Source organism: Rousettus aegyptiacus, unplaced genomic scaffold (genome assembly GCF_014176215.1).
Source record: "Rousettus aegyptiacus isolate mRouAeg1 unplaced genomic scaffold, mRouAeg1.p scaffold_m13_p_16, whole genome shotgun sequence".
Taxonomy (NCBI): Eukaryota; Metazoa; Chordata; class Mammalia; order Chiroptera; family Pteropodidae; genus Rousettus; species Rousettus aegyptiacus.
In genome coordinates, this window is record NW_023416291.1 from 34,669,969 (window position 1) to 34,697,397 (window position 27,429).

The window sequence follows — 27,429 nt, forward strand, 5'->3', positions numbered from 1 at the left end:
CATTTTACACCTAAAGGGAAAAAAGTCAAACTCAATGTGGAGACGAGAAACGGGATTTTTATTTTCATCGAAAAAGGGATATCAGCTGAAAGTTGAGAAAAAACTTTAAGACTGTCTCCTTTATAATTTCCTCATTATAGTGAGGAAATGGGGGCTGAGAAGAGGTGGACAATGTGCCCCAGGTCACAGCACAGACGCGGGATTCCAGCCCCAGTGTGTCTGATCACAGAGCAATCTCCAACCACGAAATGAAATGCTGGAGCAGAGCCTCCAGACAGAGCCTCCTGCAGCAGTGGGAATGTTCTACTGTACATGCCCTAAGATCGAATGTTTTGTTTTATTTCATTTCGATTCAGTTTAGTTGACCCACACGTGGCTAGTGGGGCCACCGTAGTACATGGCCCAGCTCTAGAGTGTCACCTAGTTGGTTTTACACCTCCATCAAAGATGGGACCCTCAACGTCCTAACTCCCATCCACCCACCCCAGAGAAGGGGTCACTGGAAGCTGTAAAACGCAAGGGGAAAGTAGCATGAGGGAAATGCGGTTGCCTCCAAACGTAGGCAAGCCCTCTACAAATACCCTAATGTCCCCTAAGATAAAATAAATAGACAGCCCGTGCCATTTCACACTTACTCAGTTAGCAAGAACAGATAGATCCCAAAGAAGTGACTGCCATCGGCCATTTCGGGCTGGCGAGACCCTTTCCGAGATCTCTCTCACTGAGTCAGAAAAAACTTAAAAATATGTTTGCCTCCATATAGGCAACGTTTGCACTTTGGGTCAAGAGGGAAACAATCAATGTCTTTTTCTGACTTCTTTGATTCTGAATTTGTAACTCCTATGACCTGGGTCGACTTTATCTTTCTTCACCCCTCCTCCCAAGAAGTCAGGGCCAAGAAGCCCACGTGTCCTTCACTTCCTCATGTCCCCCAACTCCTAGTTTCCATTCTACCAAATGCCTGCTGTTGTTACTGGCAATCCCCATTATGTACTTGTAAATATAATGTTCCCGATAGCCAAAGACCCCCAAATCAAGGCGAGCAGTGCTTATGGGTCTCTTTCAGAGACATCCTTCCAAAACCGTGAAGAAAGTCTGGGAAGAATTATGTCCTCCTCTGAACCACATTAGTGTCTTTAAGACAGCTTTCCGACTTCTTTCTTCATCGGGCTCATCCCTCCGTGGGACATTGTTTGCCTCTGTCATGTGTCTCGAGGTTGGCTGCCCGCTCTGTCTCCCCTACAACTATAAATCCTAAGATTGGCTTCTTGTTGTTTTTTTTTCCTCGCCTTTGTAAAATCCTTTTAAAAATCACCCTCATAACTCATGCTGGATAAAAATAATTTGCTGAGCAAATTATTTTTGTAAAGAACACAGAGTTTCGTTATGAAGTTCAGCCTGTGCCTTGTTTATCATAAACTAAAAAGGGAGGCCCGTGGGTACCATCAAATGGCACAGCAAAATTTGCAGATTTTCCAAAAGAAAAACAAAGCCTAGGGGCCCAGCACCACCTAACCATGTGGGGGAAGAGGCAGTAGAATGATCAGCCCTGAACGTGGCTGACTGCAAATACCGCTGGGCTGAGGGTGGCGCGTGTTAAATAAAGGCCACTGAAAGAGACAGAGCCCGGGTCTGACCCTGGGTCTGGGTCCAGGGAACAGAGGGCCATGCTGAACTGCACCAGGTGACACTCAGGCTGGGGGACATGCCCCAGGCCAACCAGCCCAGTTCTCCAACAGGGAGAGTGGAAGGAAGGAAAAGGGATGCAGAGGGGGCCTGCAGACCAGCGTCCTCGCCCTCAGCACTGTGATGTTCCAGAGCTGGATCACACTTGGTATGAGGGCTTCCTCTGCCTTGCACAGTGTTGAGTGGCACCCCTGGCCCCGCCCACTTGATGCTAGTAGCACTCCCCACTCAAGTCGTGACAACCGAAAATGTCTTTAGACACTGCAAGATGTCCCCTGGGCATCTAAAATCACCCCTAGCTGGGAATCAGTGCTATCGATCCAAAGAGACATATCAATTTTTTTAATGGCAAGACTAAACTATATTGTCTAGAGATTCGCTTGAGTGATAAAACTATATGGAAACGAGGAAGTGGCCAGTAGAAAGCACCGGACAGTGATGACTCTGGGGGTCCGGGAGGGCTGTGACTGGGATGGGGCCCACAGAAGGGCTTCTGAAGGGGGGGAGGTGTTACTAGCACAGCGCTATTTTTCAACCAAGGCAGGGGTTCATTAAGCTACACATTTGTTTGCATGGTTTTCTACATCTATATTCTTTGATGAAAAAAAAAAATTAAACCAAAAGCAAAAGGAAAAAGAAAAGAAACCTTGACTCAATATGTTACACATAGAAACAGAATTACCAAATGACCCAGTAATTCCACTCCTAGATACATCCCCCCAAGAGAACTGAAAATAACTATTCAAACCAAAGCTATGTCACGAACGTCTGTACCTTGTGCAAGAGCCAAAAGGCAGAAACAACTCGAACATCCATCGGTTGGTACAGGGATAGACAAAACACATATATCCACACCACGGAATGTTGTTCAGCAATAAAAGGAAATGAAGTCCTTATACATTGCTACAATGTGGATGAACCTGGAACTCAAGTGCAGCGAAAGAAGCCAGGACATAAATGTGATTCCATGTATAGGAAACACTCAGAACAGGTAAATCCAGAGACAGGGACGGTGGGAGGGGGAGTGGGAGGTGGCTGCTAATGGGGACAGGGTTTCTTTGCGAGGCGATGAAATGTTCCAGAACTTAACAGTGGTGACAGATGCACAGGCTGTGAATGTACTAAATGTTACTCATGGTAAATATTATGTGCATTTTACTACAATTTAAAAAAAAAAAAAAAAACATGGTATTGCTTTGCAGGCGTGAAAATCCTTAACCTCCATCACCATGAACGAGGGAGCCTGTGACAGGAGTCCTGTTTGCCCGCGGATGAGCATGGCACGTAGTCGATGAACAACATGGGGTGCCAGCCCTTGAAACCCTTTTCTTCTCACACCTTCCAACGACAGCAGTTTCCTCCACAGGTGAACACTTGGAAATACCCCACAGATCAAGCCCCCTTCTAGACTGCCACCATCGTTAAAGACCTAAGACCCTCCTTGAGGGACAGAACTAGAAGCAATGACCCTTTACCCAAAACCTTCAGGCACTTGAGGATCACAGGGTTTTATCCTCCAGGGCCCCCCAGTGCCAGTTTGACGACGATGCTCCATCCCTTACCTGTGTCCTGTGGCTCCAGGCTGGTCCACTTCCCAAACCGGGAGGTGGAGGAAAAGAGATGGATCTGTGGCTACTCCCAAGGCCCCACCCATGGCAGACCAAGGGGGCAAAGGAAAGCAACTCCTGTTTGTTTGTTTCCCACTATCGACATTATTTATCTCTAGGAACGGCAGACATCTGGCCTGAGCCACCACAGACTCTAACCCTGACATGAGGGGACGGGATAGGGGGGTGGGAGAAGGCAGGCAGCAGGGAGGGGACAGGGGCGGAAGAGAGAGGGGAAGGAGAGGGGAGGGGAGGCAAGGGATACAACTTTGAAATCCCAGCATGCACATCAGGTGTCTTTCCTGAGGAAGAGAACATTCTGTCAGTTGCTGGTGCCCGGAGAGCCAAGGGCTGACCGCAGGGAGCACCTGGGTGCCCGGCCAGACAGGAGCTGAGGTCCCCGAGACCCCCTGGGGCATTTCAGGGGTTCAGTCACAAAGAACAGATCTTAATTCTGACAAAGGGTCCAGTGCCAGGTGCCACAGTAGGAAATAACTGGTCAATGAACTTTGTCAAGTAGGAGGGAGAAAAAGAAAAACTCGTCAAACCAGTTACCAGAGAGCCACCTTTCCATAATTATGTATTTAACTCTTCCCCATCTTCTTCCGAAGGATTGGGCCAATTTATTTCTCTAAACAAAAAGGTAGCTAAACTGGTACCCCTAAAGCTCCCTCTAAGCAGCTGGGCTCTTATTAAAACGGTAAGTCTGGGTCTCCAGTACTAAAGATTTGGACAGTACTGTCCCCACGCGGCCAGCTGGTCAACTTTCCCTCAGAGCATCCTCGAGCTACATGTGCCTATGTGGCTTATAACTTTACACTTATTTGACTTTCTCCCCAACCTGTCAAGGACTTTGGGGTCCTAGCAATATACCTGACTCGGCACAGCCCGTCCTAAACACAGTCCGGTGTAGCCTCCACGACCTCTCCTGGGCGCCCACTGGAACACGCCTGCCATTCAGCACTTATGTTGGGCCAGGCCTCTCTTCGCAGCATGAGACAGCTGCTTCACTCTTGTCCACAAAAGACCTCTTTTTGCTTTTTGTCACTGCCTTCCCACCCATTCGGAACACCCTCCGCTCTTACTCGCCTTCTAAGCAGCACTGCCACCCAAACCAAACCACATCTTTTTAACCACTCCAGGCTGGAACCATCTCCACCCTTCTACAAATGCCAGTGGCAACTTATCACCCTTATGGGGGAGTGGGGGGGGGGTGTCAGAAGTGTACTCTCCAGAGCACTTCCTTCTTGCTACAAAACCCAACCATCTCCACAACTAAAAATCATCTGAAAAATTCCAATCATTTTAGTGACAAAGAAATTACAATGACTGCAGTGCTTTTAATTCTGCCCTAGATTTTTTAAAGGTCCATGACAGTACAAAAAGGAATAAATATGAATGAAAAACGCACATGGCCCATCGTGTTACACGATCTACTGTCCTTTTAAAAATTATTATTACCGTCCAGTACCCACGTGAACATGCCTACGTTCTGCAGGGACTAAGTCACATAGCCACAAAGGAATTTAATTTATCAATATTCTGCGACGTTATCTAGAGAACATCATGATTTCCAGGTGCGCTGGCTCCAGACGTGTCTAGAGCCACCGGACCAATGACTCACGTGGAGGGGAAGGGGGGCCTACCTTGTCTTGTGACAGCTCTTGCTGGTCGGGCTGCCTTGAATGGTTAGTTCCCTGCCCTCTAAGTCCCTCAGCTAAACCAAAAGCTCCCAAGGACCAAGGCTGACATCCTCAGTGCCAGCAAGGGGCAGGGGACCGTGTTGGCCTGATACTGTGGCACTCCCAACTTCCTCTGAAAACAGCCTCTGCCCCCAAGCGCCAACCTCATCTTTATAAGGCATAGAGCCAAGAACAGGGGTCGGCATTTGTTCCTTGTGAAAGGCCGTACAGCCCTGTCCAAACCACCCAGCTCCCTCCTCAAGCAGCCCAGGCAGTATTTAAATGAGTAAGTGAACCAGCAAGGCTATATGCCAATGAAACTTTATTTAGGGACACTGAAATGTTTATGTCATCTCGTTTTCACCTCTCGCAAGATATTATCCTTTAGATTCCCCCCCCACCACCACCACCACCACCTTTTTAAAGTATAAAAAGCATTCTTAGTTCACAGGCCATACAAAAATGGCTGGCAGGCTAGATCTGAACCACAGGCACAGTTTGCTGACCCTTGGTCAAGGGCAACAGATAAGCCTGAGGTCAAACCATCTCCCAGCAAGGTCTCCTAGAGTAAGGTTCTTAATTACTCTTTAACCCTCAGTGTTCTCCTCTGTAAAATGGTAGCAACATCCTCTCATAAGCTGTGGTGAGCACTCTGTCAAATTCTTAGCACACAGTAAGTGCTCGATAAACATCAGCCAGTCATGAGTGCTCAAAGATGTCACTGCTTATCTACATGACAGATGCTGCGACACAACAATAAATGCCACGGTCCCCATATTCAAGAGAATCTAGGCTGATGGAGGAGGCGGCTAACTTAAGCCGGGATGAGAAGGGCTCTAAGAAAAGCAGCCCTAATGCTGGCAGGGGCACACCCTAGGGGATGCGCCCTTCCCCACAAGCTCTGTGATCTCTGCACTTCACCAGCTTTCCATGATGAGCACCAGAAAGCACAATGGTTAAGAGCTCAAATTCTGAGCCAGAATATCTGGGTTTTGAGCACTCACTAGGGACGTGACCCAGAGCAAGTGGCTTAATTTCTTGGGGCCTCTGTGGCCTCGCCTGTAGGAAGGCATTGCTGGGAGGACTCGATGCAGTAGTATAAACAGTGCCCTGCACAAAATAAGCACAGGCGGCCAAGAAGACTGATTATTAAAATACCAAAGGCAGAGTTAAAACATGGAAGAAAAGTTTCCATATGAAGCTAAACCTTCTGCCTAAAAGCAAACCCTTCCAGAGTATGCTTGCATTTAAATATTTAACGTTTAATGTAAATAAGAGCACCCCAACTTTCGGAGAATCGGAAACACAAATGGAAATGCAAACTAGGGGAGGGGAATGCAAAACCTGCCCCCTCAGCCTCCTGCCTCTGCTTTCTTGCTGATGTCTGTATGTGACATCGCCAACCAGCTTTCTGGCACACAGCATGCCCTGGCCTCACACACCCCTCTGACTGGCAGTGGGCAGCTGGGGTAACCTCCCAGAAAAAATAAATACCAGTGGGTTTGGCTACAGCAGCTGTGGTTCCTGGTCCCCCAAAAGCCCAGAGCTTGGGGTCTTCAGAACACCACAAGCTGAGGCACCAGGTGAGCAGAGTGGTCTTGCTCATACGGTGGGCCCCCCTCTGCCTGCCCCCAGACCAAAGTCAGAGATGCAGCCAACACTAGGCAGGTATTCACCCAGCAGCTTATCTTCCCAAAAAATGTGGTAGACCCATGGCACTTCCAAGAAGCTTCTAGGACACTCACAGAGGGCCAGGCACTAAGCTAAGTGCACCTCTTACACAACCTCATTTAACCCCCAAACCACATCCCTAACAAGCAGCTCCTGTAATTACCCCCCGACCCCCGTTTTCCTGCCCAGGAAACTGAGTCTCAATCCAGCTCATGACCTGTGGGTGGCTAAAGGGGACTCCAAGGTGATTCTGACAGACTCCGAACAATTCTGTAGCCACTTTGGAGCGGGTCCAGCGAGGCCAACGTAGGGGCCTTAAAACACGCAAAGTTTTGGGGGTGGGGGGACATCTTCTGACCCCAAAGACTAGCTTTGGGCTCCCACCATGCTTTTGCCCAGAGTTCTCCCTCTGTAACTCTCCCCACATGGGTACTTGGTCACGTACTCAAAGTCTGTATTTGCCACCAGAAGGTCCACTCCAAGGAGGCCTCTCCTGGGGTTCCAAGGACCCCGACACCTGGCACATAGTCGGCTCTCAGTAAACACAATTCATGACCTGCCTCACAGACTCCGTCACCTCTCTACACATCCAGGGGTCCCCACGTCTGGCTTCTCTGGCCTCCTCAGTCTAGATCCACAATAGGTAACAGAAAGGAAGCATCTCTGGCACACACCACAGTGACCTTTTTCCTTTAATTACCTTTACCATTCAGGATCTTCCCCTTTGCTCTCTCTGCCCCAAAGCATCACTGTCTGGGGGACAGGTAGAAGAAGGGACATTGTAGAGAATGCTTAAACTGGGTCCACAGAACAACCCGACACCTTTGTCCCAAATGCCGAAGAGTCCCCAGCAGCTTCCAGAGCCTGGCAAACATGCAAGAAGAAGACAATGACCATGCATGCTGAGGAGGCTTTTGAGAGGATTCGAGGGGCCTGGATGAGCTGACAGGTAGTTTTTGCAGGTCTGTACTTGTCTCCTCAGTCAGGGGAGTACTCTCTAAAGGCTCATCTGGTCTGCTTCGCATCCCAAATCCCCACACGATGGTGGATACAACTTCTAAAGTCACCACCAACAAGGTGCGGTAAGCGTGCGGAAAGCTGGAAACACACAGCCACATCCGCAGCAGCATCAATCACAGAGGCTGCCACATGGCAGCAGCCCAAGGGACCCCGCACGGATGCACGGATGGGCGAGGTGTGGACCAGGATCCGGCCTTTAATAGAAGGAATTCTGTAGCACACTACAACACAGAGAACCCCGAGGACGTCATGCTCAGTGAAATAAGCCAGACAAGAAAGGACAAACACTGGGTGTCCTCACCCCTAGGAGGTCCCTGGAGGCAGTCAAATCCACAGAGATGAAGTGGATGGTGGGGGTCGGGCTCGGGGAGGCGGTGGGGGGTGAGTGTTTAATGAGGACACAGTTTTCAGTTTGGGAAGATGGAAACGTTCTGGAAATAAAAGGTAGTGACAGTTGCATGACAATGTGAATGTACTTAATGCCACTGAACCGTACACTTAAACATGGTCAAAATGGTAAGTTCTATGTGTACTTTAATGTAAGAAAAATTATTTTTTAGAAAACCAGAGCTGAGTTGTACTCAATAGACAGGGATTCAAAGAACAATCAGTTGTTGATATCTGTTAACAGGACAGGACAATGTATCACCTAGGGGACCCCACCACGGGTTCCACACCAGGAGCAGCCGACACTGATGCCAGATGCCGGGAACCCCACTCCCCAGCAGGTGTTGGTCACAGCAATTAACGAAAAGCCGCCTCTTCCCTAGTGACAAAACCCCCAGTGCTGGGAAAGCAAGCCTCATTCTCGAGAGCAAAAAGTAAAAAAATAAAAAAGACTGCTGGAAACACCAGGGACATTTGCAGATAACATTGTCCTGGACATTTTGACTAAAGCAGATACAGAAATAAATCACAGAAGAATGTCTTAAATTATATTCCAAGATGCATGAGCCCAGAGCATTTCAAATGAGCTCCTAAATTTGGAGAACTCAGCCTTGGAGCAAGAGTTCACTCTTTTCCCTGACACCTCATCTAGAAGTGGCTCTCCCATTTCTAAACAGAGGGGACACCCTCCAACAAAAGCATAATGCTTTTTTGTGCCTCAGACTTGGTGCAAACCCCAGCTGTCTTTTATTAGCTGTGTGGCCTTAGGCAAGTTAAATAACCTCTCTGGTCTCTAGAGTAAGGATACCAGAGCTCCCTTTGCAGCTGTAGTTTAGCTTTTCTCTGTCCCTGACCTACTAACATTCTCAAGATTTTTCCATAATACGATAACCACCATCCCCTCCCCAACCCACAAACCTCCAGGTTCTCTTTCCCCTCACTCACTGCCCAACCTCTCAGGGGAGATGTGGTCCCCACTCTCAACTCTCCCACCATCTCACAGATGTTTCCTACCTCCAATATCTATGGCTCCAATGGAGTCCTCGCTGGCAACTCCACGGATTCTACTCACCCTGCATGGCTTCCTGGTAGCTTTAGGCTCAGGTGAGAAAACCCTCCATTCTCCCTTTCCCTGTCTCTTGTGATATAACCCTTAACCCATCCACTCACGTTCTTCCACCTTGACCTCATGTTCACTAATTCTTCCCAAGGCATTTCACAATGTATGAAAATGGCAATAAGATAAAAAACAAGCAACAAGTGTGTGTGGAAATTGCCACCCTGGATATCAAAACATTATAAAACTACAGTGATTAGAACAGCAACAGCTCTGGCGCAAGGAAAGACAGATGTATTTACGGATTCCCAGACCCAGAACCCAAATCAACAATGAAGGGGCAGATTGCTAAAATAAATGGCACTAAGACCCCGACTTGTTATTTTGGGGGAAATGGACACCCCTTTGAATCACACACACAAATATATCCCAAATGTCCGGGACGAATTTGGTCACTGATAATAATAAAAACTGAAATAGAAAATTTGAGGGGAAAAAAACATTCATTTTACGGATAGAAAGGGGCTCCCTAAGAATAAAATAACATGAGAAGCATGCAAAAATTCATCTCTAAACTCCATAAATATTTAAAGCTTCTCTGACAACTGACATTTAGAGCATTTGAACAAAAAATGTCTGAAAACACAACTGGCAAAGGGTTAATAGCCTTCATCTGTGAAAATTGCATACAGATTAATATTTTGAAAAACGCTAAGGTCCTAAAAGATACATGGACAAAGGATATGAACAGGAAAACCCAAATGATAAATAAACATGTTTTAAAAGGTTCAACCCTCCGATAGCAATCAAAGAAATGCAAATAGAAGAGTGACAACACATCAGCTCCTCCCTCCAATGAATTATGAAAGACTGTCAAACAACACTCGGAGCTGCCCAAGGTGTTCCCTCTCAGCCAAGGCTAGGAGGAGCACTCGCTGGTAGGACGTTTCCGCAAAGCCATTTGGCAATCAGGATCCAAAACCTTTGACTCAGAAATTTCACTTCTAGAAAAGCAAGACTTAAAGAAACAAATGCTCAATAAAGCTCTGACCCCCAAATGTCTGTCCTCCTCTTTGTAAAAACTAGAAAGAATCTAATGTCCAATGACAGGGAAGTAAAAACACAACAGAACCACTAGAAGAAAGATCCCCCTCCCCCAAATTGTAGAATAAGAATTGCTGTTTTGGTTTATTTCCCTCTGTGCATTTTTTTTTTTCCAAACATCTACCATGAGCAATGTTATTTCTATAATCGGGTAAGGATAAAATTTGTATCTTCTACAACTTAAGTCTATACTCATCCACTCCTACCTCTCTCTCAAGCAAGAAGAACATTCTGTCTAGCACACCATTTGGCTTTACGAATAAAGTTTTATCAAAACAAAGCCACATACACTCATTTATGTCCTGCCTGTGGCTTCCTTCCCACTCCAATGGCAACACTGAGTAGTTGTGACAGACACTGTACAGCCTGCAAAATCTAAAGGATTTAATATCTGAGTGTTTGCAGAAAAGGTTTGCCATCTCCTGGTCTTGGGAATTCCTCTGGCTTCTCTAACGAACAAGACACGAGAGACAGCTTAGAACCCCGCACACGCCACATACCTTTCTGGCAATGGCTATGAGTCCAACACCGCTCCACAAACTGCCCGTTGATGACGGTGGCAGGGCAGTTGGTTTTGCCCTTTGCAGTGCCTGGACAGATGTCCCCACACTCCTCGTTGTCGTCTTTGTTCAGCACAATGTAATTATCCTCCACCGAATCCAGGATGCGTGACCAGTCGATGGTGGCCAGGTAACAGAGCTCATTGTTCTTCTCAATACGGACAGAGCCCCGGGTGATGTTCATCAGGCTGTAGAGGCCAAGCTCCTTCAGGTGAACCATCTCAAAGATGACCAGCGCATAGTTGAAGAAGAGACGGGAGCCCCGGATGACCGTGAGGTTGGGGAACAGGTCCTTCAGGCTCTCCAGCCCGTAGACCCGGAACAGCAGCAAGTAATCAGTGATCATGATGAGTTTGGGGAAACTGAGGTCTCGGAAGTCCTCAGGCCTCGTTTTGAACATCAACAGTATCTGCAAATGTCCTTCGATGACTGAGCAGTTGGCCAGCTCGTGCAGCCTCGTGAGGTTGTTCCGGATATCCATGCTGGGACACACTAGAAGTGAAAAGAGACAGAGAGCGTGGCAGGTGAGCAAACATGCCACGGATGGGTGATGAGAACCAGCGGCAGGGCCAGGTTCGTGGGCACAAGACCTGAGTCTCAAACCTGCTCACAAGGGCCCTGCCCTTGCCTGAATGCGCTTCCATCCATCTTGAAATCCTTAATTATTTCTGAGCAAGGGGCCCCACATTTTCATTCTGTACTTAGACTGGCAAATTCCATAGCCGACCCTGGTGAGTGGCTTTTCCTGTAAAGCATCTGTGCCTAAGTAATCATTTTCAAAAGGCAAGGAAAATAACTCCTTTGGCAGTACCTGTTAGAAATCTTACCATCATTGCACGGAAAGTGACGTAATGAAAGACACTAGGATTACAGGGGATCGAATAGTGTGACAGGTGCAGAAGGGGACAGGAGAGCCAAGCCCTTCCCACTGAGTCAACACTGAAGAGCTTCAGGAAATGGATTTATGGGGATCAAGGTGCCCACATCAGCAATGTGGGCAAGGAAGGCTGAATCTGTTTGTCAATTTTCGCACCTCACTGACTCTCCTTCTCAACTTGCCTCCTTTCCAGGCAGGCAAACAAGGCCTCCTTACCTTTTACCTGGGCGTGGCAAAGGCCTCCCAGGGAGCCTGATCGCTCCTTCACAAACATCCAGTGTGCCCATTCTCCTGCAAGTGGTCCCTCCCGGGCTCAGATGCCTGCCGTGGCTCCCTGTAACCTGCACTTTCCTCTCACTGCCCTCAAGGTTCACCACCTCCCCCACCCCGCCCCGCACCACACTAGACAGGTCTGGCCACCACTCACACATCTCCAATGCACTGTGTCCTCTCCTGAGTATAATAACGCAGGACAGGCCTGCGAGCACATAGTAGGTGTTCATTAATGTCAGCTCTTTTGTTGTTTATTTCTCCCAAACATATCACAGTCATCTCTAGGCTCTGTGCCTTCATTCCCTTATACCAAGTGTGGGCAAACATTTTCTATAAAGGCTCAGATATTTTCAGCTTTGTGGTCAGACGGTCTGCGGTAAGACTACTCCACTCTGCCATTACAGCTCGAAAGCATCCAGGGACAATATGTGAATGAGCAGATGTGGCTGCATTCCAATAAAACTTTATTTACAAAAATAGGGAGCAGGCCAGAGTGCTGCCCTCCAGGTGTAGTTTGGCCACCTTGCCCTCGTCCAATGCTGTCCAACATAACTTTCTGCAATAATGGAAATGTTCTATATCTTCACTACTCACTCTGGAAGCCACCAGCCATTTGTGACTCTCAATGTGGCTAAAAAGACTGAGGAACTGAATATTTAACCTCGCTTTAGTTAATTTAAATGCAAATAGATACATGAGGCTAGTGGCTACTGTATTGTACAGGGGAGCCCTTCTCCTCTTTGCTATCAAAGCCCTTTATATATACCTTAGCTCCCTATTTCTCAATCCAGCCCATTATCCTTCAAGAGCCAGTTCAAATGCCATCTCCTCCTGGCAGCCTTCTCTGATTTCCTTTCCTCCATATACCTATTTGAATCTTTCTCCTTTTCTTGTGCCCCTTATTCTCAACATTCATCAGAATCAAACTTATCAAACAGCTTCTCCTTGCCTACACACACACACTAACATACACACACAACCCACAGACCACAACACCTAGACACAACCACTACTTATGCTATACCAAGACATTAAACTTTCCCCCAATATCTTTGAGGCAAACAGATTGTTCTAGAGAATAGTAGTAAATCCTCTTAAAAATGCACCCTGAGAATGACTTGCAAAACAAGCACTAATTAGGGAAAAAAAAAAAAAAAAAAAAGCATCAATGTTCCTGGGTCACATTCCATACAGATTAGACTAAATCAAGAGAAAACACATACACACTCACTCACTCGGAAGCTGGGAGGCAGCTCAGAGAGGCTGTAGACACCAGTTCCAGCCTCATACACTAGTGCCACCCAAGCCCAGTCCGAAGCTCCCAGCTACAGTCACATCGGCAGCATCCACACACAGAGGTCTCTACAGGCACTAAGCCATTGATGCCTCTGAACGAGCCCCATCCCCACCCCACAGATGAGAAACCTGGACCTCAGAGAGACAGAGCCAGTCACCCAAGGGCACACAGCCCACCAGTAGCAGGCAGGGTTGCCAGATCTGGCAAATAAGAATCAGAATTCCAGATAAGCAAGAAGTACTTTTTTAGGATAAATATATCCCATGCAATGTTTGGGATATACTTATCTTTTAAATTATTCATGGTTTCTATGAAATTCAAGTTTAACTAGGTGTCACGTCTTTTATTTGGCAACATACGGCTTAAATTCAGCCACAGATCTGGGCTTCTAAAGCCTGAGCTCACACTCTTATTTCTCTCTCTTTCCCTCCCTCCCTCTCACTCCTCCCCTCTGTGTCTGTCTGTCTGTCTTTGTCTGTCTCTGTGTGCGTGTGTGTGAGTGTCTCTCTCTCTCTCTCTCTCTCTCTCTCTCTCTCTCTCTCTCTCTCTCTCACACACACACACACGAAACTGATACAGATGCAAAGGACACCTGCCCACCATCTTCTTCTTCTGATTTTGTGGCAGGCCCAAAATCAGACATGAGCATGCATTCAAAGATTAACCAGCTGTTAGACATCAGGGAAACGCAAATGCAAACTACAATGAGGTACTGCTTCGCCCCCACTAGGGTGGCTAAAATCAGACAGTAATAAGTGTTGACAAGAATGTAGAGAAATTATGGGTGGGAATGCAAAATGGTGTGGCTGCTGTGGGAAAGTCTGGCAGTTCCACAAAAAGTTAAACAAATAGTTACCACATGGCTCAGCAATTCCACTCCTAGGTATGCACCAAAGAAAAATGAAAACACACATCCACGCAGAAACGCATAGAGAAATGTCCACTGCAGTATTACTTATAATAGCCAAGAAGTGGAAATGATCCAAATGTCCAGGAACAGATGAATGAATAAACACAATGTGGTCCATCCACACAGAGGAACATTATTTAGCCATAACGAGGAAGGAAGCACTGACGCATGCTACGGTGTGGACGAACCCTGCAACATGATGCTCGGTGAAAGAATCCACTCATGAAAAACCATCACGGGACATGATTCCATTTACATGGAATGCCCAGAATGGGCAAATCTATAAAGACAAAAAGTAGATTAGTGGTTTCGAGGGGCTGGGGGAGGGAGGCAGAGGTGACAGCTGGAGGGCGGGATTTCTTCAGGAAGAGATGAAAACGTTCTAAAACCAACTGTAGTAATGGCTGCACAACCCTGTGAATGTACTTAGAACCACTGAATTGTAAACTTTAAACGGGTGAATTGTATGCTATTGAATTATAGTTCAATAAAGTTGTTACAAAAAGAGATTAAATGACTATAATTACAGGGGACAATAAAGAATTGCCTTTTTTTTTTTTACTCTCCAATGACTGTAACTCATTAAAGCCATATGTGTCCCTATTAGTCCAAGACAATACAGCAATTTAGTGTTGGGACAGAAATTACCCAGGGGATGCTGGAAATGGTGCCAGAAATAGGTGTTGGGCCTTCTGCTGGTTTTTAATGCCCCTAGGTGGAACCAACGGGTGCTTTAAATTCTTAATAAGTGGCACCTGGCTAATCGCCACTCTACACACAGGTAGCGAAGGACAATGAGAAGCAGGAGGAGGAGGGGGACCCTGTGACGGCTAATATTTTCTAAGCACCTACTGCATAAAGTATTTGGTCCACACTCTGGAGCACACGTTCTCCGCCGAATTCTAAAAAATTATCTCCAGAAGAGGCGCCTTTTTTAGACCCAATTTCGTGATGAGCAAACCAAGACTCACACAGGCTGTCTCGGCAGTGGCTAGGATCGAAAGCCTGCAATTAAATACAAAGTCTGTGCTCTAACTGCTATGTTACAGTTTTACCATCTTTGTTTTTTCAAATATATGTGTAATGAAGAAGCAGGTGACTGGGACTTAGGGAAACAATGGACTAGCTGTCACACAGTGACAACCTGGAGAAAGCTCATTACAGAGAATCTCCTTCCTTCACTCCTTCAGCAAATATCTGCTGTTCCGTGCCAGACATTGTTCCAGGTACTGGAAGTCCTGGAGGGGATAGAGCAGGTGCTGCCCTAGATCTCACAGGCGAGTAGACACCACTGACTGTCCGAATCAACTTAAAATATAAACGAAGAAGATGCCATCAAAGAGAGCTTCAGGGGCTAGAAAAGCTCACAGAAACAAGCCACTGGGGTGATCACAGAAGGCTTCCCAGGGAAGGTGATGCCAGGACTGAAACCTGCACGAACAGTGCAGTAAGAATTATTCAGTTGTACGTACTTCGTTTAAAGATCAAGGGTGATGACGAACTATAGCTCGCCCCTCTGGCCAACCAGGGCATGCAGGGTCTAGAATAGCACTATCCAATAGAAATACAATGTGAGCCACATATGGCATTTTAAACTTTCTCTAGAGAGGTAAAAAGAAGCAGATAAAATTCAATATATTTTACTTACTCCAGTATATCCAAAAACTTCACTTCGACATATAAGCAATACTAAAAAATTACTAATGAGGTACTCTACAGGATTTTTTACACTATGCCTCTGATACACCATTGTTTTACACATGCAGCCTGCCTCAACTCAGATGCTTAATTAAATCATAATCGCTCAATCTATATAGGTAGATTTCATAAAATGAATCATTGCAAACATTCCCAAATTGTTCCAAACATACAAAAGTTTTCCAATAACAGAATCAAGCAATGATTTTTACATTTGAATGAACTAAAGTGAAATAAAACTTTCCATCTGCGTTTAAATGAACTAAAATAAAAGTAAAAATTCAGTCATGCAGGCCCCATTTCAGGAGCCCCCGTGAGGACAGTGGCCACCGTGCTGGACGGCATGGACATGGAGCATCTCCGTCCAGCAGAATGTTCTGGTGCACAGTGCTGGTTTAGATCTCCCTCTCTGCCAGAGGTACCTGGGAGTTTTCAGAAGACAAGATTGACATGACGGCCGTCTTGGAAAGCACTCCCTCTCCACTGGTTTTCTCTCCACTATAAAAGCAGCAGAGAAGTGTTGGGGAGCAGGGAAAGTATCTGGAAGATTCTGAAAACCCTTTACCATGCTAAGTTTTCTACTTTCTGCTTTCAGTCACAAATGTACTCCTTCCTAAGAAACAGCATTCTTAAAACACTACCCGGTGACCTATTCTGGGGCTGCCCATTCCTCTGTGCGTCTTTTCCATCTTAACAATGCTCCTCCCAAAATCCTGGGGTCCCACATCCCCAAGCCTTGGGCTCAGGAGTCAGGCCACCACCCCTGCCAGTTTCCGGGCACACGAGAGACCCAACAGATCTGGCTTCCCACCCCGGAGTTGGCACCTGCCAGCTGTGTGATTCTCAGTCACATCCTCAATCACTGGGTGCCTCGATTTCATCACCTGTAAACAATAATAATCGCAGGATAAAAGCAATGAGGAGTATGTACACATGTTCGCTCTCCACTCTGAGCTATACAGAACCAGTTCCCAGATTTAGTACCTTCAGAAGTTAGAACTTGGGCACACCACTGCATCAGATACCCTTACGATTCTCTGCCTGCTCCAAAGACAGGCTCTTAAAATTCACTTCTGCTAAGAAGGAAAAATGGAAGACGCGCCATAGGTGGCAGCTCTGGGAGAAGACTCGGCTTCTAACGCAGGTTCTAGAACCACAAGTCAGCTGTGGGGAAATCACTCTATTATTTATTCAACAAATGTTTGCCGGGCACGCTGAGCACGGCAACTGTCACGCCAGATGAGGCCAAAGGCTTGCGGCACCCAGAGACCCCTGTTCTGGAAATCCGCTGCAATAGGCTCACACATGAACTATGAGCTTGGTGCCACGTCATTCGACCCAGCACGGTCCACATGGTGCAAGACCTGAAACAACATAGCCGTCCATTAAAAGAGGACTAGTTAAATCAATGATGCTCCACCCATGTGATACAGTGGTTCTCAAAGTGGTCTCAAAGTGGTTCTCAAAGCAGCATTAGCATTACCTGAAAACCTGTTACATATGCAAATTCTCAGGCCCTACCACAGACCTCCTGGATCAGAAACTCAGGGAGCCCCAGAATCTGCATTTTACCATGCCCTCCAGATGATCTTGATGCATGCTCAGGTCCCAGAACCAATGGCAGAAGGCAAGGGTCAGCAAACTTTTCCTACGAAGGGCCAGAAAGGAAATATTTTTGGTTTTGTTAACAAACTACTCAATTCTGTCTTTGTAGCACTAAAACCATGACAACACATGGCATGGTTATACTCTAGTAAAACTTTATTTAGAGAAACTGAAATTCAAATTTCACATAATTTTCATGTGTCTTGAAATCATAGTTGGAGTTTTTGTTAAATCATTTAAAAATGTGAACACCATTCTCAGCTAAGGGGCTGTACAAAAGCAAGTAGCACGTTACATCTGGCCCACAAGCTGTAGTCTGCCAATGGGATGGGATGGAGTACTACACAGCTGTGAAAAAGAGCAAGGATGCTCCTTACAAGTGATAGGAAAGATCTCCAGGATGTGATTTTACCAGTAAAGAATAAGATGATCCCTCTATGTGATATGCTATTACTTATATAGAAATAAAGATACGTATTAGCTTATATATGCAAACACTAGTCTCTAGAACGGTAAACATGCACCCCAAAAAAAAAAATTGCAACACTGTCTCTGGGGAGAGGAAATGAGTGGCAGCGGGACCACCAGGGCCCTAGAACACCTCCACTAGGCAGACCTGTGTTTACGGGCACCCAGAGGGGTATTCCCAGTCTTTGCTGAAAGGGAAAGAGAAAGAATGGGTGGTGAACCAGGGAGGGAGGGAAGGAGGCCTCTGGACAGCTTCTGTGGGAAAGAAGCAGGTGGCCATGGACAAAAAAAGGGAGAAATGGATGTTTGGGGCACAGGAAACTCATTCAAAAATGCAGAGGCATGCAGAGCACTGTTAACCAAGGAACTACAGCCGCGAGCTCCCAGAAGTTACACTGCACACAGCCCAGCGGCCAAGCTCAGATGCCCAGGGAAGGGACTTAGCTGGCAGCTGTGGAAGGACCCAAGGAAGAAGTAGAAAAATGGCTCCAGCAGCAGAGAGGAACTGAACGAGCACGCTGAACCCCGCTACACACGGCATGGCCTGAGGGGCTGTCTCAGGGCTGAGTACTAGAGGAGGCTTGAGACCCCGAGGAACTGGGGAGTTAGCATCCACTGAACTTGATCCACAGGGAGGAGAAGAAGAAGAGGGCGAAACAAGGGCGTCGTTAATGAACCTGGAGAGGCTGAGACAGTTCAGGGTGATGAGGACAGCGGGCTCAGTCTGCGGCGCACCGAGTGCACCGGGGCTTTGGGGTGTTCATGGACGGGGGTCCAGTAGGTGTTGGGCCTGGGGCTTGGGGAAAGCAGCAGACAGTGGGAGATGTGGTGACAACAGGTGAGAAAACCAGGAGGAAATAGGGCAACCGGGAGGAGGAAAGGATGGGGGGTGGGTTGGGGGGGGCACAATAGTTAAGGACAGGGAACTTGAGAGGGGGCCAAAGACCCACAGCCACCCTGACACCAGCACCTTCTATAAACCTGTCTGAAAGCTGCGGGACATCTAGGCCAACTCCTCCAGTCAATCCTTGTTTGTGATGCTAAGGATGTCACAGGTCAAACCACAGGATCGTGAGGGCCTACCATGCCATCTCGCCAGTCCTGTCTCCTCACTTACAGACACAGGGATGGGGAGCACCAAAGGAGACGCAGGCAAGAAAACCAGGAGCAGTCCGGAGCAGGAGGCTCCGATACAACGCAACTGGGTGTGAGTAGGAAGGGGCGTCCCGGAACCCACCCCATTCCTGACCTTCTGCAAGGGAACAGGGCGCATCTTTGAAAACAGATTAGCAGCAAGGAATCACTGACAGGTGACAGGTGTCGGAAAACAGGTGGGGCGCCACTGTCTTTATCCCTCTGTGTCCAACCCACTACCTTTTCCACACTGTTAACCAACGCAGTTTTCGTAAAGTACCTATATTCTCCACGAAGGCATGGGAGAGAAGCGAACATCGCCTGGGGACGGGCTGCCATTCCTGAACACAAAACACAGGCGACTGTATAATCCTGATGTGACACCGTACCCTTATGGAACAGGAAGAAAACACCCAGACTTGAAATCACATTTTAATCCTCACAAGTCCGCCTCACGCTCCAACTGGAACTCATACTCGGCCGGCATTCGGCACACAGAACAGCAAAGCTTGCTCTGCTGGAAACAAAGTCCATCTCTAAAATTCCGGAAGCTGCTGGGGCACGCCCCCAACACCAGGGTCCAGAGGACGAGGGGAGACCCTCCTCGAAACACCTTATTTAACATACGTGATTGATTCGTTCACTTTGAACTCGGCAGACAACACTAAGCATCATAGCTCACCTGAGCAAAGCTTGTCCAACACCCTTATTTTCTCCATAAGCACATCGGCTTCTTATCTTAGCAACTCTAGACAACACTTCAGAACTACACGTCGGGGCCATTTTAAAACGACAAAATCACCAACAAAAATCTCCAAAATGCGAAAAACATGGCATTCGATATATCACAAAAAGGGCACTTGTTTTAACTCTCGAGGACTGTGTGAGTCCACATTAGGAGGGCTGAATCAGGAGGGCAGGGCACAGCCCGCAGTTGATCCCAGCTGGAACGCTGAAGCCAGGTGATTCGAATTTCTCACTGCCCTGCGTGTGTCCAGGAGTGACCGCAAAAGTGCTCTGAATATTGACTTTGGAGTTACAAATAAATTCTAGCAAAAAGGCGAATTCACAAATATGGAATCCAGGAATAATGAGGATCTTAGAAGTACTTAAATTAAAATGTTCAATTTCAGGAATATTAATCCATTTATAAAGATATCTTTTAAAGTCCGGAAAAAACTATGGGGATGAAGAACAGATTGGCGCTGCCAAGGGTGAGGTGTGGAGAGGTTGTAAAGATAAAAGGGTGGCCCGAGGGGGTCTGGGCGGAGATGGAAGGGGCTGGTCTTCATGCTGATTACAGGGACCGCCACACAGCTCTATACATGTGCAAAAATTTAAAAACTGTGCACCAAAAAAAAAAAAGTCAATTTTACTGGATGATAATTTAAAAAATTTTTTGAGATACATGCCAAACAACTTTTGTTTTTCCTCTCTGTAGTTTTCTGATTTTTTTTTTCAATAAGAATGCATTACTTGTTATTATTCTGGTTTAAAGACCATAAGTATAGCCCGACTGCAAAACATAAACCAAGCCACCTCTGACATAGTCTCAATAGAAAGGAACACAAGGGCTCTTGAGAGAAAATCCCATGGCAGACGCCACTTCCTTGTGGGGTCTAGAAACAGGACCGATGACACCGAAGCCTTGTTCAACACCAAGATGACTACCGAAACAGATAAATCCTTATCACACACACACATGCACGCACGCGCACACACACACACAGAGCTAACAGGGAAATGTCACTGTTATTTTCTCATCATCGGAACTCATATATTCAGCACAGCAAATGTATAAATATCTTTAATATTACTTGCTTTGTAAAGGGAAAAACACAGCATCCCTCGACTGTTCATTTAACTCAATTCATTCAAGTTGTACCAGAGACCACACGAGCTCTTAGTCCTGATCTTCGAGGGGACTGTTCTAAACCAGGAGTCAGCAGACTTTCTCTGTAAAGGGCCAAAGTGTAAATATTTTTTGCGGGCCACGCAATTGCAATATCCTCTGCCATTAGAGAACAAAAGCAGCCATAGATGATACATAAATGAGTGTGGCTATATGCCAATAAAACTTTATTTACAAAAACAAGCATGGGTGGGCAGGATTTGGCTCCTGGGTGTAGTTTGCTGGCTCCAGTTCTAGATGGAGTTGGACTCTACGTAAATAAAAAAGTGGGCTGAGAGAGGGTTACAGCAGGTATTGGCCCTCTATGAAGAGTTAACATCTTAGGTCAGGGATGGAACAGAGGAAGGGGAGAGAGGACATGGGTCCCCATGAAAACTCACCAGAAGACAGTGCCTTACAGCTGGAGGGCGTAGGCAGTGGTGAACCCAGAGAGGCCAGTGGGGTGAGGCTGTAGAAAACGCAGTTTGGAGGTAAAGAATTACCATCTCTAGAGCCATCAGCAAAGCGATGGAGACACAAGCCAAATGCCACGGGCAAGCAGTGGGTGAAAGGTTAAAGAGCGACTGCAGTGAGGGCCTGCCGGGCCGGCAGAGGCTTGGCGGGGGAAGGCTGGAGGTGGACGGTGTGGGTGATGGGTTCAAAGGAGTACCGAGTATGTGTCGGCTGGAAAGAGCAAGGCTCCTGGGCAGATGGCGATCCCTGAACAATCAGAGAAAAGTGAGCAGAGAACCCCGGTGAGTAACTATACTAAACAATGAAAAAGTTTTATCTCCCCAACTGCAGTGGCTCTCACTTGGGTACAGTTGGCAATGTCTGAAGACGTTGTTGGTTGCATTGACTTGGAGAAGGGAGGTACTACTGGTGGACAGAAACCGGGGATGCTGCTCAACAACCTACAGCACACAGGACAGCCCCCCACAACCAAGACTGTCCAAGCCCAAATGTAAAAATCACTGAGATCAAGAGGTACACGCTAAGCAAATAAGAATGAGAGTTAACGATATAGTGGGTGAGGTGGGGCCACCAAGGGTGCTCACCCCAATGACTCTATGAGTCAGTGGGGCAGGAACAAGGGGCAAAGGTTAGGAATACCCAGGGAGGTGACTCAGCAGGTGGACATTCTACTCCTAGGGTCCCAGAGCGCACAAGAGAAGACACAGAGAAACGCCTCCTGATATCTTGAAAAATGAGGGTGATTAGAAGTGTCTTCCACCTCAATTAGCCAACTCACTAGACACGCCCTCAAAGCTCTGTGGGTTGTTATTTCAATTTATCCCGCATTACCTTCGTCCTCTGATTTTGCAAAGCCCACAGGTAATCTCTGGCCACAGCCAGCCAACCAAGAAGTGGAAACAGAAGCCATCCCTTAGCTCAGCAAAGCGACGTGACTCCAGGGGAGAATGAAGTGAGCCGGCATCTCTGAGAGAGTCCCTCACTCCTTAAAAAAATGTTTTGCTTTCCCTCCAGCCGCACCCCAGCCAGAATGTGGCACTGGTTGACATTAGAAATTAATGGTCTCTAAAGTTTCTCCCCCCTCCCCAAACCTCTGAGGGGTACTCAATCTTATTTCATAGGATTTTGTTAACCATTCCGCAGGGCTGAGGTGGGGAGGCCCAGACCCTAAAGAACTGTTTAGTAGGAAACCAGCGCTCTGCAGCCAGACTAGCTGGGGTTCTAACCCCAGCTCTGCCACCTGCTGGCTCTGTAACCTAGTCAACTTCCTCACCTGTGGAAAAAGGATAATAAACCCTACCTCATAGGGTTGTGGGAAGAATTAGCTCAGATTATACATGCAAAGCACGCTGAACAGCGCCTGCCACATGTTTGCCATGACTGTTAGTTAGATATAGTCTGGAGAATAAAGTGAAAACATAAAGGACAGTATCTGAATCAGGAACAAATATTTACCAAACACCTACTACTCCCTGGGCCCTGTTCTTGGTTCTGGAAATGTAGCAGTGAATGAAAGGATCATAAATTTCCGTCGCTGTGGAAACTGGAAACATGTAAAGAAGTGGTAGAGACATCTACTGACCCTGGAAGCCCAGGCACAAATCCACAATTAATTAATTACCAAAGCTGCAAGGAACAGAGGAGCAGGGAACCACACATAACCACATGAGCACACACACAAATGTGAAGCCCGACGTAGGTCTAACAACACCTCTTGGATTTTCTTAGAGAGAGAGCAAACCAACCGCCACCCTTCATTGAGTGCCTACCGTATACTGGGCTTCAGGGGGTTCAAGACATTGTATACTTGGCAGAGGTGCTCAGCAAGCCCAGTCTGTCAACTCCAGAGCCCGTGTGTGCTTTCTCACATGCCTCACTCACCATCAGGGAACTCAGGAGCTTCTGTTCCTTCCCTCCCGACCCCTTCCTCATCATGACAGATTTCCTTTTATGGAGAAATCCCAACAGATGTTTTTAAAGCAGGGCCTCAGACACCACAGCGAAACACCCCAGCTATATTCTCTGAGGTGATCTTTCCGTCCTTGTCCCATGACCAGAAAGGCCTGCTATCAAGCACTGCGGAAGATCCTGGGTTGGGGTCTGCCTTTGTCTGCTGCCAGCACTGGAATGCCCAGGAGAGGGGCCTATGGGACTAGGGAGTAGGAGAAGGTCACCAAAAAGGTTACAGACCTCCTGGGGCCGACAGGTAAGGTCCCCTTTATGAAGAGCTGAGCTGTAGGGGGAGGTTATCAGGGACAAGTGGGACACCCAGCAGTACACAAAGAGCTTGGATTCCTCCCTCTGGCCGTGAATCTGGGGTGAGTTATGTCTCCTCCCTGAGCCTGTTTACTCTTCTATAAAATGGGTGAGCAACAGTATCTGCCTCCGTTGTCCAGAGAGGTAAGATGGACCAGCCCAGTGGCATTCAGTGATGCTACTTATAATAATCATGATGAAAATTGCCACCGCTTCTGCTACTACAGTGCGTGCTGTTGCCACGGCGCTAGTTTGCCTCTGGGCATCTGGAAACCTAAGCCAAAGTGTAATAAACATGGACCTGACGTCCCAGGTGGCCTCGGGCCTAGATCTCAGGAATAGGAGGAGGTGGGTTACAATTTCCCACCCTGGCAGTGTCGCCCATCAGGAGTAATCCCAAGGGAACCCCTGTCCCCAGTCCTTCACTCTCCACTCTGGCTCCAAATTGTGTGTGCCCCGGGAACTGGGCTCTCCGAGGCCACCCGGACCCAGGCAACCCAGACTCAGGCAACCCAGACTGGACGCGAGTCCATCTCTGAAGTGAGTTGGGCTCCGAGGGGGCCCGGCCCAGGTCCGAGGCGCATTCGAGGGAGGCGCCCGCCGTGGGGCGGGCACTAGGGGAAGGTTCCTCCAGCCCGGGGCCAGCACGCGAGGAGCGGAGCCGCGAGCCCAGGAGGGCAAAGGCCAAGGTCAGCGGCTTCCCGCCCCCCGCGGGGCTGGAGCGACGATTCCAGCCACCCGCTCCCCACCGAAGAGGGTTCTGAGTCCCCAGTAGGGCTCCATTTTGACGAGGGGCCGCTCCCCACCGCGCTGCTCCCTGCCCACTCCGGGACCCCAGACTCACCCTCTCCGGGATACAGATGGCCCGCAGCGCCCACCAGCAGCGCGGCCACGGCCACCAGCAGCGGCGCCGCGGCCAAGCCCCGCCTGCCCGCAGCGCCCATGGCTGCGGGAGCACCGGGTCGCGACGGATCAGAGCGCGCGGCGCCGGCCCGCGGGGCTCATGCTCCGAGGTGGCTGCCTGGCAGGTGCTGGGTCCGTACGTCCTCCTTTTCCACGCCTGAAGCTCGCGGGCCGCGGCCCCGGCCGGGAGAGGCTCTCCAATCCGCCCCGGGAGGGGCGCGCGGCCTCCGCCGCTACAAACACGGCGGCGCGGCTCCGACCCGCGATCTCGGGGCCCGGAGCCGCGCGCTGCGCCCCAGACCTCTCGGCTCTCCGCTCTGAGCGCTCTGGGTCGCGATCTGCGGACGCTCGGACAAACGGACGCGCGTACTGAAGGACGAGCGGACGGGCGGGTGGGCACCTGGGCTGGCGGGTGGCGGGCGGGCGGCGGGAGCAAGGGCTGCTCGGCCCGTAAACAACGCGGCCCGTCAGCTGGGCCCCGCGCGGACCGCGGGAAAAGTCGGTGCGGATTGCAGCTCGGAAGGGACTCGGCACCGGAGAGAGGCCTGGGAGGGGTAGATGGGGGCCGAACAGAGCGAGGCGCCGCCCCTCCCCGCCCCGCCCGCCGGACCGCCGGGCTCCCTCTCCCCGGCCCCGCGCTGCAGGCCCCGGTTGTGCTTTAGGACCGAGGGTGCCCCAGGTTCCTGCCCAGGCTGAGCGCCCCTTCTCAGAGCCTGGGGGCGCCCCCGATGCCCGACCCAGCGTGACCGATCCCATCTTTAATATTTTGCTCTTGTGTTCCTCTTGGACTTTGGGGCATTTATTTTTAAAATATCGCATTAAAATATTATTTGTCTTGGTTACTCGCTTTTTTGGAACTCCCTTAAATTGTTACCCTCCCCTCGCCTTCCTCCTGGTCTAGCCAGCGAGTCTGGTCCTAGAGCGCCTGGTGCCCTAGACGTCCTGCCCCGCGTGCGCCCCTCGCCCAGCCACAGGCCCCTGAGGACAGCCATGTGCTAGTGCGCCTCGTGGCGCTCATTGTGCTCGGTAGCATCGGCCCCTAGGCGCTGCCTGTGTTTCAAGCTGGAGAGTTGATACCTGGGAGGATGTGCAGAACCTCGCCAAAGTGCACAGCAGGCACTAGAGATCCGAGCAAGTGAACACCCGATTTTCAATACACAGACCAGAACTTCATGCTTGTCTAAATGTCTAGCAAATGTCATCCACAAATAGGGCATAACAATGGTCAACCCACTTACTGAACCCGGGGAAGGCGCCTTAAGTACCGGAAAGCAGAACCGAGTTGGAATCTGGCTCTCCCATCCCTCACTTCTGGTTGTCCTTGAACCAGGGACTTAACTCTCTCTGTATGGTGAATGGGATAATGCCTGCAGGTCAGATTTGGGGAGTTACAGGGGAAATAGAGCATGAGAAAGCATCAGCACAGCTCTAGGCCCAAGGCATGAATTTTTTTCTCTCTTTAGTTTGCGAGGAACTGGGCCCATTGTTGCTCTGAGGCACCAAACCTAGCCCTGCCTCCAGGCCTTTACCTTGGCGGTTTACCCTGCCTGCCCCTCCTGTGCCTGGCCCCATCTCTCTGCTCCAGTGACCCTTCCTTAACCACACCCCCTCCCCCAATCCTTTGTTCCCTTCCCTATTATTTATATCACACCTGTATCCCTACCTAAAATTCTTATTTGTTTTGCGTGTGTGTGCACATCTTCTCCCCTCACCACAAAGGCAGAAATCTTGTCCATCTCGTTCACCATTTTATACCCAGTGCCTGACATATCCGTTGCTTAATAAATGTTTGTTGAATGAAAGAATCAACATGAAAGAAGTAATGGGATTTACAATAAGCAAAATAAACAATCGTTTCCCTGTAGACTCACAGTCTAGTGGGGAAGAGGGCTATTAATTAAACAATCATATGTGTTTTAATGGGTGGGAGGGACGCCCCAGGAAGTGATTTTGAGATGAAATCTGAAGATGAGGAGTAACCAGCCAAAGGAAACATCAGGGAAGCATTCCAGAGACAGGGCCCAGCACATGCAAAGGCCCGGAGGAGGAAAGACAGGTGTTCTTGCAACTGAATCAGGCACTGGAGCTGGAGCATAATAGCTGAACTCGTGGGCAGGACGGGAAGGGGCGGACTATGAATACACCATGTTAAGGGCTCCTGTCACCTTTATCCTAAAAGCAATGGATAGGCATTAGCGTGTTTACACAAAAGAGTAAACGTAATCTGCTACTCTCCAACAGTATCTCATCATCTTCAATGGACCCAGGGAGAAGAAAAAGAAGGCGACCACAGTCCCATAGTATTAGAAAGTGTGGATTCAATAAACGTTGTTCCCTTCCTTCTGGTACAAACCTGTTCAGAGCCATGGGCTTCCCTCTGACCCAAGGGAGCCACAAAAGCCACCAGAATTCCAGGCAGGCAGGACGTGCTAAAAAGGCATGAGAAGAGGCCTGCTGTCCTCTGGAAATCCTTGATAACACAGGACTTACGTGTTGGGTAGAAAGTCAAAATAACTATTTCAGTTGCAACTTACTGGGGGAAAATTAAGATCCCCACCACTTCCCCCAAAACACTCATTATTCCTATTGTAAACCTCCCCCCACCCGCCCCCACCAAATAAATAAATAAGCATCTAGAAATTGAAAGTCAACCTCTGCCTTTTATTAACATCATGGGAACAGAAGTAGAAAATTACCATTTGACAATCTCCAAAATAACTTATTCAAGCAAGAACCATCAATGAATGCTAAAACTAGCGGTTGGAAGTTTGAGAAGTGACAGGATATTTACATGATCTTCAATAATAAAAGAAAGGAAAAATGGTGGCATCATGGAGGAGAAAGCTAGCAGATACCCCTCCTTAAGTGG

General features: G+C 48.4%; 1 protein-coding gene across 4 annotated transcripts in view; it reads right to left on the bottom strand.

The window, feature by feature from the left end:
- Positions 1 to 25,009, bottom strand: part of INSR (insulin receptor) — a 116,874-nt gene extending 91,865 nt beyond the window's left edge. For 2 of the 4 annotated variants that reach the window (XM_016163087.2, XM_016163086.2), the window contains exons 1-2: positions 24,502 to 25,009; positions 10,715 to 11,266 (exon numbers count right to left, since the gene is read on the bottom strand). In XM_016163087.2, the coding sequence (XP_016018573.2) occupies positions 10,715 to 11,266; positions 24,502 to 24,601 (652 nt within the window). In that variant the 5' untranslated portion in view covers positions 24,602 to 25,009. The remainder of the gene's footprint in view (positions 1 to 10,714; positions 11,267 to 24,501) is intronic. The other 2 variants (XM_016163089.2, XM_016163088.2) reach the window with 1 other exon arrangement.
- Between the last annotated feature and the right edge of the window lie 2,420 nt (positions 25,010 to 27,429).